This window comes from Ictalurus punctatus, chromosome 9, assembly GCF_001660625.3.
Source record: "Ictalurus punctatus breed USDA103 chromosome 9, Coco_2.0, whole genome shotgun sequence".
Lineage (NCBI taxonomy): Eukaryota > Metazoa > Chordata > Actinopteri > Siluriformes > Ictaluridae > Ictalurus > Ictalurus punctatus.
In genome coordinates, this window is record NC_030424.2 from 20,590,981 (window position 1) to 20,606,674 (window position 15,694).

A 15,694-nucleotide genomic window follows, 5' to 3' on the forward strand; every position below is an offset into this window, starting at 1 on the left:
TTACTAATTTATATGTTTTCTAAACATAAAGGATTGAATATTAATGGGCATGACTGTGAAAATATGGTGGCTCAATAAAGCACTATAGACTTTATAAAACAATCCATTTGTGTTTTATTCCAATGTAAATAGAAACTCAAAATATTGAAAATAAATGGATATATTATTTTCATGTTTTATTTTACGCAAGTCTTAAGAACTATGTTGAACTACCGTGTTTTCAGATGAGAAATGACCTTCAATGCATTTCAGGGTTTGTTTTTTATTTACAAAAAAGGCAGTTTCTCAACTCCCTACCTGTCTTAAGCCTCGACATCTCATTTCAGCATGTTACATTCAGTATCATTATGATGAATTACAATTTAGCTGTGTCTACATTAGATTTATGATCATCCAAAATCTGGGGTGTGGATGGACAATATTGAGCACTGACTACAAAATTGTCCTTTAAATGTAAGAACATTGTAAAAAAAAAAAAAAAAAACGTCAAGATATATGTTTATATGTGTCATTTGATCTTTCCCCTCCTGGATGTAATACATAATAATAATGAAGAATTATTTAGCATCCATGCCCTTACATATAAGTCATTATGCTTTTTGTATTTCTGTTTTGAGTCATAAACAACAACTATGCAATAAACTATAGCCATCATGTTTTAAGAATAATTTATATTAATGAGCAAATAAGGAGATTGATAAGTCCACACATTTATGTAAGGGTGTGGTTGTAGAAAGATAGAAATAAAGCATTACGGATTCGAAACTGTGATAGATAGAGAGATAAATAGATAGATAGATAGATAGATAGATAGATAGATAGATAGACAGAGCTGGTGGATATGTTTGGAACTGATGCTGTTTTAATATCTAAGTTTATATCTTTTAATACCACCCTTGGGGGATATTATTTTCAGTGCTTTGTGAATGTCATGAACACAATTTGGTCTCTCAGTAAAGATGCAGAAAAGCAGGATAGCACAAGTACTATATATGTAGCCAGAATGAATATTGCCGCAATCTTACCACATACAGACACGCAGAGGGAAGGAGGGGGAGAGAGAGAGAAAGAGAGAGGGGGGGAGGGGGAAAGAGACATGCTGAGATATTTCGATATTTTCACATTCAGCAGGGAAGGTTTTTTATTAAAGCTTGTTTTTCTTTTGGATTGCATACACAATCACAATGTGCTCAGTTCAGTGACATCTCGGTTTAGAGGTGTGTGGGCTCTCATGACAGTTTCTCAGTAAAGTCTATGTGTATCTCACTGATTCAAGATGAATGCAGTCTTGGAATGTTGGTCATAGGAGAGAAAGGGGAGGAGGAAAAAAAGGCTGAGTGTTGCATTGCACTGTCCGGCCGACCAGGCACGTTACGCTTTTCATCCCTGTAGCATTGTTTGAGTTAGTTTCTGAGCTTTGGAAATGTGTAACATCTCTTTGGGGTTGAAGATTGATGTTGAGAGTTACCATCTCCTCCATCTTCAGTCTTGCATTGCAGGGTCATTATGGCAGATGCTGCAGTGAGCGAGTCCCCAGATCATCCTTGATGCTCAGTCTCCACACTGCGGTCAACTTGTACTTAATGTTTCTATTTTCTCCTGACCTTCAGGAAGAGCGAATATCCGAAGACACTACATTGCAATATTTCTTACGCAACAAAAAAAGACAGGAACAGAAAAAGGGGGAAAAGACCAACTCCCAAGCAAAAGCAGCCGAGACCCCGCAATTCCTCGACAACATCCTAATGCTCTCTAATATGCTTTCTTAAACATGCAGCTCTTTACCTGACCTTAGAATTCAAACTGTATAAAAAAAAGTCCTGATAACTGGAAAATACTGAGTGTGAAATTTTGGATAGACTCGATCAATATATTTCCCAGGTCACAGCTGTGAAGCGCATTCGAAATAGATGGAAACGAACGTTATTTAAATATATGAAATCCCTAACATTACTGACAAGAGTGAGATTTCAATCAAATCAGGTTTCATACCTCATACTGACACTTAATGCAGCACATTTCTTTCTTAGTGCCTGAGATAGACGCATGCCAGGTCACAGAGAGATGCAGAGAAAGCCTCAGGGCTCCAGACGCCTGTGGTGTGTAGGTATTTATTTCACTTATTTGCTCTGATGAAAATATTTTTTTTTTCTTCCTTATTTTCCTTGGTTACACAGACAACTGATAGGTCGAAAAAATGTAGCACCAGAGGAAGTTCTCATTGTCCATATTTTGATTTTCCGTTATATAATATATAATTTGTTATAAAATATGTGTGCTATCATTTTTGTGATCACTTATTATGGCGAATAAAGATATTACTGTGTACAAAAAAAAAAAAGACTAGCACTTTATTTTTCGGTCATTTTTTTCAGTTTCAAGATAAAAGAGAAAAATGCCGAATATCCTTTTTTTTTTTCTTTTTTTTCTTTTTTTTTCTTTTCTCCATTTAAATCACAACGAATAGAGTTCAAGCAAACCTGGGCGGTGTTTAGCAATCCGAGCAAGGAATCCGTTTTCATAATGTCTATAATAATAAATATTATTATTAGAGATTTATATATATATATATATATATATGTGTGTGTGTGTGTATGTATACATATGCATCTTATTTACAAGTATGGCACTTAATTACACGAAAGAAATAAAAAACACTTTACAGATGAAAGCCTTGGGCGCTTTGGTGGGTTCAAAATTAAGGTAAGCGTTTGCAGCAAATCCACTAAAGCTCTGGAATGGTCACATACATTAAGGTCAGCGGTGCAACACAGGCAACAAAAACGAAAACGTGTATTATATATTATATGAAGTTTAAAAAAAAAAAATCATTCGTCCCACAGACTATTCGAGCTCATTTTATAGGCTGAATGAGGAGTTAGTCACCTGCTGTGCGTCGTAGAGCTAAAATGTAATGATGAGAGAGGGAAAAGCCGGTGGAAAAAATCGCTTACAACACCGTTAACAGCACAATGAGAGATGTGCGTGGCCCGGTGTTATCTTTATTTAGTGCAAAACGCATTTACTCTCTTCAAGTACAGCAAAGCGGCCCACATGAGAGTAAATGCGCGGTGTACTCTGTCCTTGTGCTCCAAATGCCACGGAGAAAAGTCGCATCAGGGCAAACGTGTCAGTCATCCTCCACGCCGTCCTTAAAGGACTAGAAAACAGAAAAACAAAACAAATAAACAAACAAAAAACCCAATTACCCACTCCTTTAACTGATGACACGTTATAGCGGCGAGCAGAGTCGTCCATGTGTGTTGGATACTTGGATATGTGGAGCTACACGTAAGCAGAGTCACTGGACTGAGTGCGGCCGAAATTGGGTACGCTCAGGCGGGGCAAGTCCTTGTTTCTGATCTCGTAGATGGACTTTCTTCGGGCCTGCACGCCCCTTACAGCCGCTTTGATTTTCCTCCAGCCCAGATGATTGAGCTCGGCCAGATTGAGCATCACACAGAAGCCGCTGACAGCAAACATGAACACGAGAAAGACCGTTTTCTCCGTGGGCCTGGACACGTAGCACTCGACCTCCTTAATGCACGGGTATCGGTCGCACTCGTACACGGCGGGAACATTGAATCCGTACAGGAAGTACTGGCCCACTAGGAAGCCGATTTCCAGGGCGTTTCTGAAAACCACCTGGATGATGTAAAACCTGGAGATGCCCTCCTGGCGCCTCATTTTGGACTTGGCAGTCCGCATATTCGCGTTGTGCATTTCTTTGACCTCCAAGCAGTCGGGTTCGGCCTCTTTAGTGGTGTTCTCAGCGTTCTGCAGAACTCCGTTCCCGATCGTGTTCTTTATCTTTTTGCTATCCTCCCGCTTCAGTGAGTCCTGTTCCTTATCCACGGTGAGATACACGGTGGAGTAGCGGCGCTCCTTCTGTTTTGCAGACTGATGAACCGAGTAGGTGATGAAGCAAAGGCTCGGGGTGCAGACCATGATGATTTGAAACACCCAGTATCTTATGTGTGAGATTGGAAAGGCCTTGTCGTAGCACGCTTGGTTACAGCCCGGCTGTAAAGCGTTACACACAAACATTGTTTGCTCGTCGTCGTAAACTGTCTCTCCAACTATGGCTACGATTAGAATCCGGAAGATCACCACCACTGTTAGTAGGATCCTAAGAGCATACAAGCAAATAAAGAAATAGAAAATGTATAAGCGACTGCCCTTTCATGATTCATTTAAAATGAGAGCTATTATTGACGAAATAAACGTGAACTGAAAAAGCGAACACAGATCAGCAGGAGGGCTGGGAGCTGTCCAGTGCTGAAACCAACGCGCTCTGCCTGCTGTGCGCATAAAACTCACCGCTCAGGTGGCTAGGATTGATTTATTATTTTTTTTATTATTATTATTTTATTTTTATTATAAGATTCAATAAAATAGTTATGCATTAAATGAAGTGTTATTTAGAACACATTCAGAAATAAATTGACCTTTTGATTTGAAAAGAAGTGAAGTGGGCTGTAGCGCCCTTCTTTGCGCACGCCCAGTGAATGATGTACACTTATTATACCAGCTCCAAAATCCTAGTTTTAAATGCATTGATATTCACTCTCGACAAATAGAGATGACTTTTTGGCTTACCTTCCTATCATAGTAGAGTGCTGCTGGACAGCAGCCTCTAGGAGCCTCTCGAGTATGGTCCATTCCCCCATTTCTGTTCATTCGGAGACGAGAGCGCACAGCACTTCGCACTCAATCCGCGGGGGAACAAATAACACTAGACTATCTCCTTATTATTGGCCAATGGGCCCGGTTTTATCTGCTGAAGACATTGATCACGGTCCTTCCTTCCTTGCGCCCTGGCCAGGTGCTATGCCAGGGGATCACCGGGCGATCCTACTTTTACTTGTCTTCCAGTTCGAAGTGCTGATTAATATATGAGCCCTCCTATTTTCGATCCTCAGATCAAGTTGATAGGTCGCGCCGTGTGTGACTGGTGGGAGGTTGGATTTAATGCCTCGCCACTTGCTAATCTCCCTTAAGTAGTCCTTCCTGCGTCACGGGGCACATAGGTCTGCGAAAAGCTGTCCAAATACAAAAGAATTCTTATTTGCAATAACTGTGTGGAGGATGAAGCGCAGGAGTGGTGCCGCGCGTTGAGCTCTGCAGACGCGCCGGGGAGGAGAACAGAGTTTTGCACAGTGCTGCTGAAACTAAATAGAGTGAAGGCTGCAGAGGGGGTGGCCAGTGAACTGGTATTGGCTTAAACACAGGATGTGTCCTATTTTTTCCTCGAAGTCATACTTGTTGCTATCACGGCCACGAGCGCCTTCCCTGAGGAATTCCCCGTCCTCTTGGATTGTACTTCTCTTAGACTGTTATTTTTTTGTCTTCCCTGTGACTATTTCTAATGCGTTTTAAGCAGCTACCGCGAGCGGCTCAACGCGAGGAGCTCTGAGACTCTAATCGCTTTATCGCCATGCTGTGGATAAAAATAGGCACGTCATCTCCGGCCCCGCCCTTTGTTTCACCCTCAAATCCTGCACGATCACACCCAAATGTATTTAAACTGGACTATTTTAAGGTATAGATAAACGTATCGGAAAATCCTTTTAAAGATTGGTTTGAAGGTATCTCGGGTGCGCCCAAGATGTGCACGTGCATTTTACACCCTCAGAAAAAAAAAGGTGCTAAACTATACCTATGCTTGTGGCTGGAATGGTTCCCTCAAAGGTACACATTTATTTTTTCCTTTAATATGTCTCTTTTTATCAATAAAAAGTGCATGTGGTGTAGCTTTAACGCTTTGCTCTAAAACCAATTATAGTCCGTTTGGTTACCTTAATTTTTAATGCGCGTTTCCAGATGAGAGGTACAAAATATGTGCTCTTAAGGGTACAACCCCAGTGACAAGAGTGGGTACAGTTCAGTACAATATTTATTTTCTGAGAGTGTAAAATTTTGTAGAAAAAGGAAAGGTTATCCCAGGTTCAGCAGAGAAGCCGTACAGGGGATTAATATCTGATTTGGTTTTGGGATTATCTCCATTAATGCATACTTTGTGCAAACACCACTGACTCCACTCAGAATAAGATCAAATAGAAACTACTTCCGTGTGAATGTGACAGCAAGAAGACAGCCGTTTACCGGAAATCGGTTTTCCTTAATGAAAAGAATGAGGTACATTTTCCAGATGACTTCATGCTTGGGATATTTGGTTATAATCTTCCAGTGAATTCTCCACGGATTCAATTTTTCGTTTAATTTTTTAATACATAAACAAAGATATAAGATACATATATTCATGTCCTCCTTGTTGGAGTAGCCCATAGATTGCCATGGCCTACTCCCAAATCCCAGCAGATTTCATTTCAAGCACATAATAAATACAAATCATTGTTTAATAGGGAACCTGTACCTATAAATCCAATGCAAAATAAAATGACACTTGCGTCTATAAATAATGCATTCATGAGTAGTTGTGAAGGTGACTGAGTGTAGCAGTGGAGATGGTCAATGCAGTAATGTTTAAAAGCACTTTCGATGAACAATGGAGGGTCCAGCCTCATCATACTCCTGTTTACTGATCCACATCTGCTGGAAGGTGGAAAGGGAGGCCAAAATGGAGCCTCCAATCCAAACAGAGTACTTACGCTCAGGAGGAGCAATTATCTAAAACAAACAGAAGAGTCAAATGTATACAGGCCATAGACTGGAACAGAATAGAATAGAGTAAAACATTACCTTAATTTTCATTGTGCTAGGGGCGAGGGCTGTGATTTCCTTTTGCATGCGGTCGCCAATACCGGGATACATGGTGGTGCCACCAGAGAGGACATTGTTGGCATACAAATCCTTACGGATGTCAATATCACATTTCATAATGCTGTTGTATGTTGTTTCATGAATTCCAGCAGACTCCATACCTGTGGCAATAAAAAGTTAACAGTTTAATGATTATAAACAAAAGAAAGCATCAGTCCCCTATGACCAGTGGGTTTTAGACACAGCAAAAAAGGTATTGTCTATTATCTTACACAACCCTAAGCATATAACAGTTAACATTTCTTACATCCTCAGGTTTGAGGATGAATTAAATATTCAGTACAGTATAATACACTTTTCCCCCACAGCTAGGCTATTCTGGTCCAACTAACATCTGTTACCTGTGTCCCTATGCTTTAAGAAGGTCTCATTTGAGGATTGGACCTGACAATGCTGCGACATACAAATTATATACGCACTTCTAGGAGCTAATTATTATAATGATCAGCAGGTCTGAGCAGCATATCACAATCCACAAAAATGTAAAACCATCTCAGAGCAATGCAATAGTCCCAGGTAATTCATATGATTGTATGTATTTTCTAGTTATCATGTCTTAACATTAGATCAGGGGTATCTAACCTTATCCAGAATGGGCTGGTGTGGGTGCAGATTTTCATTCCAACCAAGTAGAAACCACACCTGATTGTCTACTGGAAGCCAAGAACAGCTGATTAAACAGATGAAATTTGTTAAGTTGTGGCTCCTGCTTGTTTGGAATGAAAACCTGCACCCACACCAGCCCTTTGTGGATGAGATTGGACCCCACTGCATTAGATGAAAATAACCGCACAATAGGTTTAAGGAGACCAGACACCTTGTTTGAAATTTTTGGTGACATGACTTGAAAATGGCCTCATCATGTTTTTTCTATAAGGCATTATCTGTTCGTCATTCAGTGATTGGTGCATATATGAACACACAATGCAAGACTGGTGTAGAATGTACCTATAAAAGACGGCTGGAAGAGAGTCTCAGGACAGCGGAATCTTTCGTTTCCGATGGTGATGACCTGTCCATCAGGCAACTCGTAGCTCTTTTCCAAAGAGGAAGAGGAGGCAGCTGTTGCCATCTCATTCTCAAAGTCCAATGCCACATAACATAGCTTCTCCTTAATGTCCCGTACAATCTCACGTTCAGCTGCAGAATACGTGATTGTTTGGTCTCTTCATGCAAAATCTGGATATTTTAAAGAGTGTGACCTGATGCAAACATTCTGCACACAATGCATACCTGTCGTTACAAAGGAGTAGCCACGCTCAGTGAGGATTTTCATAAGGTAATCTGTGAGGTCCCGACCAGCCAGATCCAGTCTCATGATGGCATGAGGAAGAGCGTAACCTTCATAAATGGGCACATTGTGGGTCACACCATCACCCGAGTCAAGCACGATACCTAGAAGAGCATGCATTTTATGAACTTAAGCTTACTTGAGGGCACAGCAATGGCTATGATAATTTTACATTTATATAGTTACAGTTACATTTATATAGCACTTTTCTAGACACTCAAAGCGCTTTTACATTGTATGGGGGAAATCTCCTCAACCACCACCAGTGTGTAGCATCCACTTGGATGATGCGACGGCAGCCATAGTGCGCTAGAACGTCCACCATACACCAGGTATTGGTGGAGAGGAGAGAGTGATGTAGCTAATTCAGGGATGAAGATAAGGACCGATGGGGAATTTCACCTACTCTTTACAAGAAGTGTCCTTTTAATGACCACAGAGAGTCAGGACCTCGGTTTAATGTCTCATCCGAAAGACAGTATAATGTCTCTGTCACTATACTGGGTCATTAGGTCCCACACAGACCATAGGGTGAGCACTGCTGGCCTCACTAATACCACTTCCAGCAGCAACCTTGGTTTACCCCAGGAGGTCTCCCATCCAGGTACTGGCCAGCCTCAACCCTGCTTAGCTTCAGTGGGACACCAGGCGAGGTTGATATATCACGGGCAGTTTGATAAATATGGCTTTGGCAAATTGATATGGCTTTGACAACTCAACCTGACCCAAGTCTAACCTGTTGTGCGTCCGGAAGCGTAGAGGGAGAGCACGGCTTGGATAGCCACATACATGGCAGGCACATTAAAGGTCTCAAACATAATCTGTGTCATCTTCTCTCGGTTGGCCTTGGGGTTGAGAGGAGCCTCAGTTAGCAGGGTCGGGTGCTCCTCAGGTGCCACACGCAGCTCATTATAGAATGTGTGGTGCCAGATCTTTTCCATATCATCCCAGTTGGTGATTATGCCATGCTCAATGGGATACTTCAGGGTCAGGATGCCTCTCTTACTCTGAGCCTCATCACCCACATAGGAATCTTTTTGTCCCATACCGACCATGACGCCCTGGAAAGCGACAGAAATGATTCAGTTAATGCTCATTTATATAACCCTGGGCTGTCAGTTAGTATAACAATGAACCCTGTACAGAAAAGTGTATTAATACAGTAGCGAGAACAATACACTAAACTGAAGACTTGATAAGTCATATATACTATGATTTTACACGAACAAGGCTGGCATTTCTATCATTCTCTGCACTCTAACAATTTGCTGGGTAACACAATTTGGGTCAATATGGAAACCTAGCACTGGCGCCAATATGGACCCAGCCTGGATTGTTTTAATGCACCAAGGCTAGGGTAGGATACTGGAGCAACATGCTGGATGTGTTGTTGTTGTTGTTGTTTTTTTTTTTTTGTTAAACCCAAATTGTGGGTAAAAATGAGTACATTTGCTTGGCTCTAGTTACAGTGTGTGAGTGTGTGTGTGTAACATGAGCAGCATTTTTTTTTACTCAACTAGACCATGCTAACTTGATATCATATCTGTGTACATTTTGAAATTATGAGTGACGAATATCAAAACCATAATTAAAATGAACCTGAAAAAATGTGAGGTAATTTTTAACTAGCTACAAGTAAACTGTCTAATGTATTACAGAAAGCTAACTCTAGCCATATTTTCATCTTCTTGTGCATTTTTGTCAACAAGCTAACATTGGCTAGCCAAACTACACGTTGAAAAAAGTTATTTCCTTTCGAATATAAGCTTGAACGGTTCAACTAATTTTTTAATTAAGTTAATTGTCAACATAACCGTGTATTTCTTGCAGTTACGGCTGATTTCTTTTACTTCAGACTTCCTCTTTGCTGGTTGCTGCGCTGTTCTCGACAGGCACAGTGGAAAGTTCCAGAAAATGATTCTAGATGCAAGCCGCCTGTTCCCTTTCAGGTCCGCATGCTACACTGTAACTACACATTATCAACCTGACACAAGCTAAAATCAGCTGAGCTGTAACAGTAACCCAACATTTTTTAGTGTGAGATCCACATCTAAGACTGATCACCTATGAACAGATCTTATAAATGTGAAGCACAACAATGAGGGAAAACTTTACTTGATGACGTGGGCGCCCGACGATGGACGGGAATACCGCTCTCGGTGCGTCATCTCCGGCGAAGCCACTTTTCACCAAGCCGGAGCCATTATCACACACCAGAGCTGTAGTCTCCTCATCATCACACATATTGGACAGTCTAACACAGTCAAAAACATTCATTAAAACTAACATTTAAACACTATCACAGCTATTAATGACTCCATGAATTAACATCTTTTTCACAACACAATTACGGGAAAACACAGTACAGTACAATACAATACAATTTTTTTTGCTTCTGTTGTACACTATTATTTTTTCTAACCAGTTATTGTCAGTGAGTTAAGCTACTAATTCGGCAATGTATCAGTAGTGTGAGTTTTAGGGTTTGAACATAATGTTTTAGGGTTTGAACATTGGTTTGTTAGTTTTGTTTCAACAGAATTGACGGAAAAGACGCACAGACAATTAAAAGTCTCATTAAGCATGTTGTGTGTACTGCGCATGCGCACTCACCAGATCCACTCAGGCAGAGGGGCTGTGTGCTGGAGTGTGAAGGCTCCTCTTTATACCGGCCAGTGGGACGTGCTTCTTGGCTGGTTGTCCTTATTTGGTCGATGCTTGTGCCATCAGAGGGTGTGTGACACTATGAATGGGATAGGGATGGGATTCGGGGGAAACACTTGTGTCCCTTTTATGGCAAGCTGTGTTAATGCCTACTGCATGTGTGGTCCAAAACGACAAAAGGGGCTCAGCCTATTGTCTTGCCATATCATTAACACACTTTTTAAAATCTTTTGTTATGGTTTGTGTTGTCCAAGATTGTAATAAGTCATTGATTAAATAGATTTGCTCAAATAGTAGGTTAGCATAATTGTAACAATATTTAGAGGGTCTGCATAATTGAGTATAATTGTAATTGAGTGGAATCTTTCTGCTTGAAACTACGGTACATTCCTATACCATAGTTATGTCATATTTGAAGTGAGTTTTTTCCCCCCGTATAAACTTGTTTAAAGGAGACACAACTCATTTCCAGAAAGAGGAACACTGATTTTGTAGTATGTATGAATAGATGCACACAGAGCCGAAGAACATATGAGGTTCTTCCTCAGCGTGATATTTCATGCCCACGGATGTTTGACAGACAAGGAATATCATTGTTCTTTTTTTTCTTTCCTTCTTCTGACCTGTCTTGCTAACATCTTGAAGAGAACAGATTATAATTTGGTGATGACCTGTAATAGCATAAGAACAGCAAAGAAATGCTCTGCCTAGAACTCTAAAGGGTTCCATTGTGCGTCCCTCTGGGGGAACCCTTAAAAATAGTACGATTAAAAGGACCCTTGAGGAAGCAGAGTTAAAGCATTTTATTTTGTTTTACGCAAGCTGTTTGTTTCCCATCTTTGTCCTTTAATTTCTTAACATACTTTTGTATGAACATACATATTTTTATGATGCTACAGCTATATGTACATATGTCAAGGATACATACTGAGGGTAAATATTGTGAATGTCCTTTGCACTGTATGTCCATATAATGCCACCACTAGGATCCATTGCTAGGGCATGGTTCTTCTGGGCACAGCCATTTAAATATAAATATTATTTGCAAGTGCACAGTTAGTTCCACTATGCTATCATATGTCCTGACCTATGAGTTTTCTTCAGGGCTCCCTACAGGCAAAGCTTCACATCCATAATGTAAACACACATTGCATATACATTATGTAAATACAATTGCAGGGCAGAGATGCATGTCACACCTATTCACTGGACCATTCATAATGATCACTAAATTGATGCATATATACTTGACACATTTTAAGGGAGTCTGGGGACGGAATAGGTAAGAACATACCATTGTTATTTAAACACATGTACGCAGGAAGTAAATCCCATTTGTTTAGTTAGTGTGTTGACTCATGGATGTACTTACGCCACTGTCTGCTGTAGTCAGTCCTGAGATTCCCTGAGCCAGCAGTACAGGAGAGTATGTGAGAGCCAAATTAGAAAAGCAGTATGGGGTTAATTGGATGCTCGGCGTTGCATATCCTCTCTGCAAATCCCCCACATATCAGCTCAGCAAGACAGGCGGACCTGTTTCCTCTCTCCATCTCACACTGAAATAGAATATTTCCAGCCAGGGCCCAATCTCAGCCCATGTCACACACGCATCCTTCATGTCCCACTGCGCTGTGTCCTCTCTGCCATGCAGGCCACTGCCAGCTTTGCTTTACAGTCAGGGAAATGGAAAGAAAACAAGCACAAGCCTGAAACTAAACTAGATAAGGACTAGTATGGCCCTCTTCACTCAATATCTTTTTGAAAAGATTCGTGCCTGAACACGTGCAATCAGACTAAGTCCCGTTCTGCAGTCTCATAAATATTGCATTTGAAGTTTTGTGAAACAGCGATATATTTTCCTCAAAGATTAGGGCTTACTGTTCCACTGGAAAGAATTATTGTCACTCGGTACATCAGTCAATAGTGAGAAAATGAGGTTAAACAGCACTTTGGAATGATCATGAAATATGCATGAATCAAAATGAATGGTTTAATCTACAAATGTCAAGTGGTGCTCATATTTGTTGCTTCATATTCAAGGATATCCTGGATAAGTCAGAAAGGGGATTTGGATGCTTGGGAGCTGTAAATGTTCTTAGAATAGCGTGCAGTGATGTGTCTGACATAATAATACATGAACTTTACTTTTATAACTTTGGCTAAAAAGTATTAAAATGGCTTTAATCATAGATATAACCACAGTACAGTATATCTTTCACATATGAAACATTATCAAATATGCTATACATGCAAAAGCATTATTAGCAAACTTGGTAACACTGTATTGTGCATACATTCCATTGTGTATATCTTTTCTAAAGTAGGACTGGAGAATTTATGAAAGGCTTACGTCAAAACTCAGGTGTTTTGTGACTTTCTTTTTACATGACCGAGAATGAACAACACTTGATTATATTCATGGGTAGGTTGATCTGGCTGCTTATCCTGCAGATTAATCTTTCCTTTTTCAGCACATTCATAACTCTTTGAGGAAGTTATAGATGGTATATAGATGGTGCTTAATATCAGTGCTATAAACGCAAATTTGAATACCGCTTTAGTTTGAGTGCATTATAGTCATTCATTTCGTGGACATACGGGCTTCATAAAGAAGTGATAATGGTTCTGAATGCAAATCGACCAACAACACTTCAGCTGAAGAGCATTCAATTTTCAGTGCTCCTATAGAAAGTCCAACAAATACATGCCCCAAAAGATACATTGACAGTACAGCTCAATATTGTACTGGTAAAGACAAAATAGTCACTTCCAAGGTATGATTAAAATGATAGATACAACAGTCTCAAACAGTTCAGCCTTAATGCAAATCGAAGGCTCTTTCATGTAACGACAAATCAACTTTTATGGAATCTCACAGATTTTGAGATAAGCCTTACATAAGTCATCTAGCATTTCTTTATAAAAGATTTATGCAATGCTTATGCATATCTTATGAAGGCCCAAAGTTGGTACCCATCAAACAACATGTTTATAAGTCATATAATAAATTTCAGGAGATTTCATGGGCTGAAACAGTGAGGGCTGTTGTGTGTTATGTTAAAATATCCTGCAGGATCCTGACGCCCTCTTACTGGGCAGCCTTCTACCCTTAGCCTCTAGGGGGTGTGAGTGAGCACACTCAGATAGACATACGTTCATCCGTAGTGCCTCCAATAAGAATAAAATAAGTAACACAGAGAATACTTAAAATGTTCACAGAAATTCTCTTTAGTCTGGGACCATCAAGATTAAATACACTTACAAATACCTAACAAGCTTTCCATCATGAAATACTTTTACAGCTGAGCTACTGTTCATAGAGATAAGGTTCCAATTTTTGAAAGAAGTTTTAATTCTCTGAAAGGTGAAAAATGGCACTTTTTGAAGACTGATGTTTGTCAAATACCTTTATGAGAACTAAATATTTCAACAGTTCTAAATTTAGGACAAGATTCATTTTGTATCAGTTGCAGATAACAAGAAACCTGCGCAAAACCTGAGATATATAACAAAAAGTAACATTGCTAACAAGTTACTGCTTTCCTTTTTTTCTGACAAGGAACTCCAAAATGATGTGTTTAAATTTGGTAGTTGTACTTAAACGATAGACGAACAGAAGCTTTTAGGGGAATAGTGAGGATCCTCTAAGGTTATTTGGATTGTTACAGGCTCTTAACTTTGAATAATGTTTCGACTTGAACTCTCTCTGAAAGGGAAACCCTGTTGTGGAGTTCTACATACAGGTCAAGATTTCTGAGCAACAAAAATGGCTTAAAATAATATTTACTTTACTTAAGTTAAATTGTGAAGTTACATTTATTTCAGATTTTCAAAGGGAGTGAGTTTATAATGAGTTTAAACAAGAAACATTAAAAAAAAAAAAGCTTGATCTATACTACAAATCCTAAATAGAGTGACATTTTCTGACTATATGCTATCTTAACTTAAAACCATGTAGGTAATTATATATTAAGTAAACAATCTAGTTAAGTGCAATAATTACAATTCCATAATTATTCCTGTTATAATTCATCACAGTTTAATATAAATTTGCAGAGTTTTTAAACAATTTTAATCTCTATTGGAAGTGATTTTTTTTTTTTTCTTATTAAAAACAATAAAAGGTGAGCGAGGATGCTACATCCTCAGCACATGGGTGTGCCATGTCTCATGTTCTGGGCACACGTCCTGCCCAGGTTGGCTCCCGTCATCAGGAGATCTGTTAGGCGGTCAAAGCCGAGGCAGGCGGTCAGCGGGGAGAAGAAACCATACAGCCCTCCAAGGAAGATACTGAGAGGCCAACCAATCACTAGCAGCACAATCAGCCAGACAACTGTCCATAAACAGGAGTTTGCCATCCTAGACAGTAGAGAACAGGAGGTTTATTATACATGTTTGTGTCACATTTCATTGTGTATTATTTAAGAAAAAATGTTTTGTTGTGACCTTATGAAATCAGCGCTTAGTGTGATGTGCAATCATAGATATGTTCAACTTTCATTTTCATGACACAGTGCACTTAAAAGGATACTGTATGTTCCTTGGTTTCCCTGAAAACGTTTTTTTTTTTTCTTTTTTTTTTTTCCAGAATTACAATCTTTTCTTGTCAAATAGATTGTTTACTGAATTTTCTCTTTCTAGGAGGACATTGTTTCTTTGAGGGACTCTAACTCCTAACATTACGCGTACTGTTTCTGTCACTCTATCATGCAGAACAACTGAACACCTTGTACAGCTACTCGTTGCTTTACGCTCATTTAGAAATGATAAAATATGGCATTTTGAATTGTGTTGAGTGTTTCAAGCTATTTGTCGCAACTGCATTTCTCCTACACCCTAACACATATGAAGTGCATCTTCATTTTGAGTAGAAGAGGAGAGTAGAACAAGCTAGACTGTGGTAATGTATATTATCTGCTGACTTTTCAAAACTTAAACCACTAGCAAATCAGATGT

The 15,694-nt window shown here is 39.6% G+C and overlaps 2 protein-coding genes across 2 annotated transcripts; both read right to left on the reverse strand.

Annotated features, from left to right (window-relative positions):
- Window positions 1-1,113: 1,113 nt before the first annotated feature.
- gjd2b (gap junction protein delta 2b) lies at window positions 1,114-5,384 on the reverse strand. Its single transcript, XM_017475932.3, has 2 exons — window positions 4,600-5,384; window positions 1,114-4,129 (listed from the first exon to the last, which is right to left on the reverse strand). The coding sequence occupies exons 1-2, from the start codon at window positions 4,668-4,670 to the stop codon at window positions 3,286-3,288; spliced, it is 915 nt and encodes a 304-aa protein (XP_017331421.1). The 5' UTR covers window positions 4,671-5,384; the 3' UTR covers window positions 1,114-3,285.
- Window positions 5,385-6,251: 867 nt separating this feature from the next.
- LOC108269850 (actin, alpha cardiac muscle 1) lies at window positions 6,252-12,807 on the reverse strand. The gene is made up of 7 exons (XM_017475931.3): window positions 10,688-12,807; window positions 10,190-10,328; window positions 8,811-9,135; window positions 8,017-8,178; window positions 7,732-7,923; window positions 6,703-6,884; window positions 6,252-6,630 (listed from the first exon to the last, which is right to left on the reverse strand). The coding sequence occupies exons 2-7, from the start codon at window positions 10,316-10,318 to the stop codon at window positions 6,487-6,489; spliced, it is 1,134 nt and encodes a 377-aa protein (XP_017331420.1). The 5' UTR covers window positions 10,319-10,328; window positions 10,688-12,807; the 3' UTR covers window positions 6,252-6,486.
- Window positions 12,808-15,694: the final 2,887 nt, after the last annotated feature.